General features: G+C 39.8%; 1 protein-coding gene across 1 annotated transcript; it reads right to left on the reverse strand.

Moving 5' to 3' along the window:
• Positions 1-1,357: 1,357 nt before the first annotated feature.
• On the reverse strand, positions 1,358-5,912 carry LOC102758727 (chromosome unknown open reading frame, human C5orf46). Its single transcript, XM_015572609.1, has 2 exons — positions 5,793-5,912; positions 1,358-1,732 (listed from the first exon to the last, which is right to left on the reverse strand). Exons 1-2 carry the CDS (start codon positions 5,860-5,862, stop codon positions 1,488-1,490), a joined length of 315 nt encoding a protein of 104 aa, XP_015428095.1. The 5' UTR covers positions 5,863-5,912; the 3' UTR covers positions 1,358-1,487.
• Between the last annotated feature and the right edge of the window lie 513 nt (positions 5,913-6,425).

Raw genomic sequence — 6,425 nt, forward strand, 5'->3', positions numbered from 1 at the left:
GTTAGAAGCAATTTTCCTGGAAAAAATGCAAATAGTCACATTTACACAAAATATGAATAAAAATTTAAAGGCTATTTAACAACCAGCCATGTAGCTCAGAATATCTAATCAAGGGCTGTCAACATTTATTGTACTAGAGGCCTGGTGCACAAAATCTGTGCACTAGAGGGGTGGGGGTTGGTCCCTCAGTCCGGCCTGCGCCCTCTCGCAGTCCGGGACCCCTCAAGAAGGGGGGTCTGACAAGTGGACATCCCTCTCGCAGTCTGGGGCTTTCACAGTCTGAGACCCCTTGCTTCTTACTGCCCCCTTGAAGCAGAGGTGGGAGAGGCTCCTGCCACCACCACTGCGCTATGCTCGCCAGCTGTGAGCCTGTCTTCTGGCTGAGCGGCACTCCCCTGTGGGAGCATAGTGACCACCAGGGGGCAGTTCCTGTGTTGAGCTTCTGCATTCTGGTTGTCAGTGCTCATCATAGTGACCAATCATTCTGCCTGTCATTCCGCAGGTTGGTCAATTTGCATGTTAGGGTTTTATTATATAGGATATCAGAATCACCTGAAAGCTTGTTAGAAAGCATATCCTTAGCTTTGTCCCAGGAAGGTACAAGGTGAAATGGAGGAACTTGCATTTTGTGTAAGTTCTCCAGGGAATTCTAAAGGAGTTAGATAATAGATCAGTTTTCCAAACTTTGCTTAGGGGTCTATGAAGGAGAGAATTGGAGAGCAGAGGCTCAGAGAAGTGGAGATTGAAAGTACCTGGAAATTCAAAATGATTTGGATCCTGGAGAGTTGAAATTGAGGAGATTAATAAATGGGGAAGAATGAACAAGGTGAAGTAGAAGTAAAAATCAGAGCTATGTCGACTGGAGTCAGATGTATGAGAAGCTGGGCAAAGGGGCTTGGAAACAGATTGAGAACACTGGGGGGATTCTCAGGTGTGTGATCTGCCACCAGGGAAATCCCTACCAATCAAAACAAACACGCATATAGATTGTCTATGAGGAGAGATGAGCCATTGTCTCTAACCCTTTTGAGTTACTCCAATGAGAAAATAAAGGCAGGAATTATCACAACTGTAACCGCTGAGCACACCATTACCCACTACCTTTACCAAAGAATTACAGTGTCTACGCTGGGGTGGTCCTGTATTCCCTTAACTGGAGAGATAAGCAAACTGAAACACAGAGGTCACCCACTGAAAAAGCACTTGTTCAAGACCAGAACCTGGTTTTCTGTCTCCTGGTCTGGTGATCTTCCTTACTTGGTCCTGAGATTTAAAACAATATTTTATGGAACCAGTTGATAGGAATGTGCTCACCCCAAAGAGCTCAGGGAAATTTCATTCAGGTACAAATGGGATGTAAGGTAGGGCAACACTTTTTAATTAAAATCATACATTGGCATGCACCAAATTTTGATTCTCATTCATTTTAATGCAATGTGGTCATTTGCCAACAGCAGACCGGACAAAAGCAGGACTTGTCTCAGTGCTTACGGGTTCCTCTCTATGGAGCTGAGGATGAATGCCACTCCATCCTCAATGATTTCTGTGCCCAAAAGGGTTAGGAATGTCCTCACATCCTCTTGTTCTTTGTCTGAGGCATCTGGCTTGTGCTTTGGCTTGTCCTCTGACTTGTCCTCTGACTTGTCCTCTGACTTCTCCTCTGGCTTGTCCTCTGACTTCTCCTCTGGCTTCTCCTCTGGCTTGTCCTCTGACTTGTCATCTGATTTGTCATCTGAAAAACAAAACAGAATCTCAGAGGTGATTCTCAGCAACAAGAACAGAATGTCTCTCTTATTTGTAGGAAGCACCTAGCGCCCATTGTACTCCCACTCAGTAACTTAGGAGTATCTTATAGTTGCATTTACTTAACACTTCCTACCCAGTGAAAGCCTTCACATGCTTTATATCACTTATTCCTAAAAACAATCAAGCAGACCAAGAGGCATTGATCCTTTGGTTCCCTTCCTGGAAGACAAGACTGATGTTCATGGAGGTTAAGTAACGTGGCCCCAGTAAAGCTACTATCTGATTGAAATACGGAATTCCTGGTTTCACTTCAATTACATGCCCCCGCCCCCTCTCTCTCTCTCCCTCCCTCCCTCCCTCTCCGTGTAATCCTGGGGCCCTGGTAATGATAATAATGAAGATGAAATATTAATGACTAGCAATTGTTGACCACATACCTATGATAGGAAATCCACATACAACCTATGAGGTAGGCAAAATCATTATGCCGAATGAAGGTAAAGAAATGGAATCTGAGACAGGTTTAGAAGCTGGTTCACAGCCACAGTGTTAGTAAGTGGCAGAGACAGAATGCAATCTCCTGTCTGTCTGGTATTCAAATCTGGATCCTTAAGCACTCAGTGATGAGCTGCATGGTCTTTGACAGAAAAGTTGTGATCTAACTACAAGTGTGTTATAAGATTGAAGGCGGTATAATAATGATGACAAGGAGAAATTCTATCACTTGTACATTATCTATCTGATAGTTCTGAAAATAATGGTTTTACAAAAGCTGTGTAACTTTACCCTTAATCTTATGGGGTATGTATATTTTTGCTCATTAGACTAAGAAACAAAAGATTGGATGACTTGCAGAAGACTCACAAATAGCAAGAGAAGATGAAACTATAACTGGGAACCTCTTAATCAAGTGCCCTTTAGAATGAGGCCAAGGATCTAAAGAGTGAAGTTGGAGGTTGGTGACATGTAAGTTTCCTTGGGAATGGGGGGTGGGCTTTACTTAGTGGTCTAAATGATTAGGAGATTAGATGGAATGAAAGAGGGGCAATTTGCAGCACATACGGCCTCCTCACTGGACCTTAGTGCCAGAATGGAGTAGGATCTTTATCTTTTTGTTTTATTATAGCCTCAGGAGTTGTGCTGGCAGATCTGGTAAATCAAAACACAGGAGGCCCAGTTAAAGTTGAATTTCAGATAAACAATAGTTTTCAGCATAAGAATGACCCATGCAATATTTAGGACATACTTAAATAAAACAGTTATTCATTGTTTATCCAATACTCAAACTTAACTGGCTGTCCTGTATTTTATCTGCAACCCCGCCGCAAATTTTGACTCTAAAGGTCCCAACTACTAGACACTGTACCTGAGAACTCTGAATGAAGGGGTTGTAATTAGCTTTTTGAGTGGAGGTTGTCAAATTATGTCAGAAGCCTTCATCTATATTGTATCCTAAAATAGAAACTCTAAGTAAAAAGATGTGGCTTTCAGTTCTACAAACATTTATTGCTTACCATGCCATAACAAAAGATTGGAGAGGAGCACCAATCTGGGACATGTAACCAAAATCAATATACTAATCACCAAGTATTCATTCATTCATTCAGTCAGTCAGTTGTTGGGTGTTTTTCTGTTGTTGTTGTTCAACAAGGATATTTTGAGCCTACTATTATATACATAGCATAGGCTAAGAGTTGGGTAAAAGTGGACATTTATGGACATGACTCTCACATAAGGTACAGGGCAACCAAAGTGACCAGAATAGCTTTGTTTTTATCATGGGAAGGGGAGGAAAGAGACTGTGTATTTGGGATGCTGTGCCTGTTGTGCAGGGGCTGGGATAGTGCTTTCATAGCATGCCTTAATCCTTATTCAGGCCGAAGATGATAATATAGTTTACAAGAGAGAAAACAAGATGCTTAGAGAAATTAGATGACTCACCTAAAATCACACATCTAGAAAGTGGCTGAGTCAGGTTTTAACCTAATTTATGTTTAACTCTGCAGACCTTGTAACTTATATGATATAATACAGCCTTCAAGCAGTTATCCCCTGAAGACATTTACCAGGTGCAAAACAGAGGTTCCTTACATGAAAAGTGAATTCTTTTTTTTTTCTGTGTTCCTATCTGCCTACTGGCATAACCAGATTTTTTTTAAAATTTTAATATGACACTAAGTGGTAGCTTTTCAATATGCAGGGAGCTCTGAGTTGGAGTGTGTGAAGATCAGATTGTTGGCCCCAGTCCTTGGACCACATACATACTGAGTGGTATTAGGGTCTGGTGGATCATATGTTTTAGAATCCTGCATACTTGTGTTTGATTCATGTGTTCAAAAATTATCCATGTAACCTTACACACAATATTTAACCACACTCTCAGTTTCCTCGTTGTCATTATAAAGATTAAAAAATATTTCATATGTCTTTCATATATATCATATATGTATGTATATATGTGTGTGTGTACAAATATTATGTTCTATATATACCATTTACAGTACCAGCCCCAAGGTAAGCTCACAGTAAGTTATTGTTATATTATTATTATTATTATTATTAATAACAAAATGATTTGTAGTAGCTTTCTCCTCTAGTGCTTTTGGAAATGATGCAAATTAGAAAATGTTGTTAAAATATTAAGAAATTTGAAAATGTTGGAAAACAAAATAAAAATACATAACAATAATAAAATTAAGAAATGTAGTATACTTGAATATTTTCTCTTTTCAAATGTAGGATAGCTCTTATTTACAGTAAGAGTTTCTTAGTCAATGAAATAATAAAGTTCTGAAAAAATACTATAATAATGATAATGTCCAGTTTTTATAATTTACAAGTGATTACAAAAGCTTGTTCATGTGATCTGGTGAAGTTTATAGTTATCCCATTTTACAGATGAAGAAACTGAGGTTCAAAGCAGTGAACTGATTTAACCAGTTTCAGAGTTAATAAGAGACAGAACTGGGACTAGCTTTTAGGATATCAGTCTCACCTTTTACTTTACCAGGGGGATTACTTTAGGAGTGGATGGACACAGTATTCTCTGAGACCATCTCTACAGTAATTCTGTTGGAGTGTCTGCCTGTGTGTTGTGCCAGTGGACAAAGGGTGACTGAGGGTGTGAGTTCTGCTGAGTTACATTTAGAACAGTTTCAAGAGCAGTATTTGCTCTCTCTTTGTTTTCTGACCATTCTGAATAGAGAGGAGTCACGAGTTCACTGTCTTCTACAGATAAGAAAAGAAATTAATTTATGAGAATTCTGCATGCTGCTTTGTGGTTCTCTGTGTGCTTGAAACAGACATGAAAGAAATAGATGCTTAGTTATAATGGGAAGAACTGAGGGATTTAGGTTTTAGTGCCAACTGTGCCACTACCAGTGTCTATGATCAAGTAACTTTTCCTTTGCAAGTGGTTTGTTAACCTGCAAAAAGGGCAGTGGTAAAACTGTGCATGCTTACATAAAAGGACTATTATGATAATTAAATGAAATAATACATGATAATAACAGCTAATATTTACTGGTGCTTATTATGGACTAAATACTTTTAAAATTTTTGTCTCATTTAATTTTCTAGATAAATGTATGAGAAAGTTAACTATTGACATTTTATTTTACATGTGAGGCCCAGAGAAGTTAAATAAAATACATGAAATCACATTTCTGATTAGTCGTGAAGTCAGACCTAGGAGTCTTATTTCAGTGTTGATAATCTTCACCTTTGAGCATTATTAGTTATAATCATAAAAAAAACCCTCAAAACACCCCAGCTCTCCTCTTTATAATATAATAGTGTTACTATATCACACAAGTATATGTAAAAAAGCCATCATTTCAAACTTCATACATTCACTGAGGACAGAGGCTGTAACTGAAGCACATTGAATAAAAATCCTATTTGCTTTTTGCCAGATCTGTCTTTGGTCTCCTAATCCAGTGCCCCAAAGTCCCTCCCCCGCCCTGTCCTTTATGTTCTGGGACAGTGCCACCAACTTCCTCCAACCATGGCTAACCACCGCACGAGCTGTCACTGGAAGCACTTACCAACATGGCAAGTCAGGATCAAGGCAAGCAGTCCCAGGACAACTGTCATCCGAAGCACTGAGATGGCCATGATTGCAGCTCTGGGTATTGGTGCAGATAAAGCGTTCCAGTGCACCTGTAGCCTTGCTCCATTTATAAGTCATTTGCAGGTGACATCATCTGCTATGGAATTTAGGCTGTTGCACAAAATGTCTCCACAGCATGCTCTGGGATCTAATGAGCCCTGCCCAATCTTTCAAACCTAAAGTTTTTCACATGGGGGAAGAAAAGCCCTTTTTGGTTTTTCTGGTGTGTATTTACCAATAGCATTGTAATAACTCTTTTGGAGGTAGTTCCTATGCCAGCATTAACAATTAGACGGGTATCGGGCAGAATTATTATTCAGTGCCAAGAAGTAAGTATTAAATCAGATTGGTAAGGTGTGCCTACTTTCATCCCTGCGCACTCTGCTTCTTTCCCCATGCTCTGAGCTAATTACTTGTTCCTACATGGCCATGCCCATTCATACCCCAGGGCCTTTGTTCATGCTCTTTATTTTTTCCTGCTCTTCATCAGGCTCCGGTTCAAATGCCCCACTTCTCTATGAACTTTTATGATGACCCTTCCACCGTGCCCCAGAGAGTTAGTTGCTCC

Source organism: Myotis davidii, unplaced genomic scaffold (assembly GCF_000327345.1).
Source record: "Myotis davidii unplaced genomic scaffold, ASM32734v1 scaffold89, whole genome shotgun sequence".
NCBI lineage: Eukaryota > Metazoa > Chordata > Mammalia > Chiroptera > Vespertilionidae > Myotis > Myotis davidii.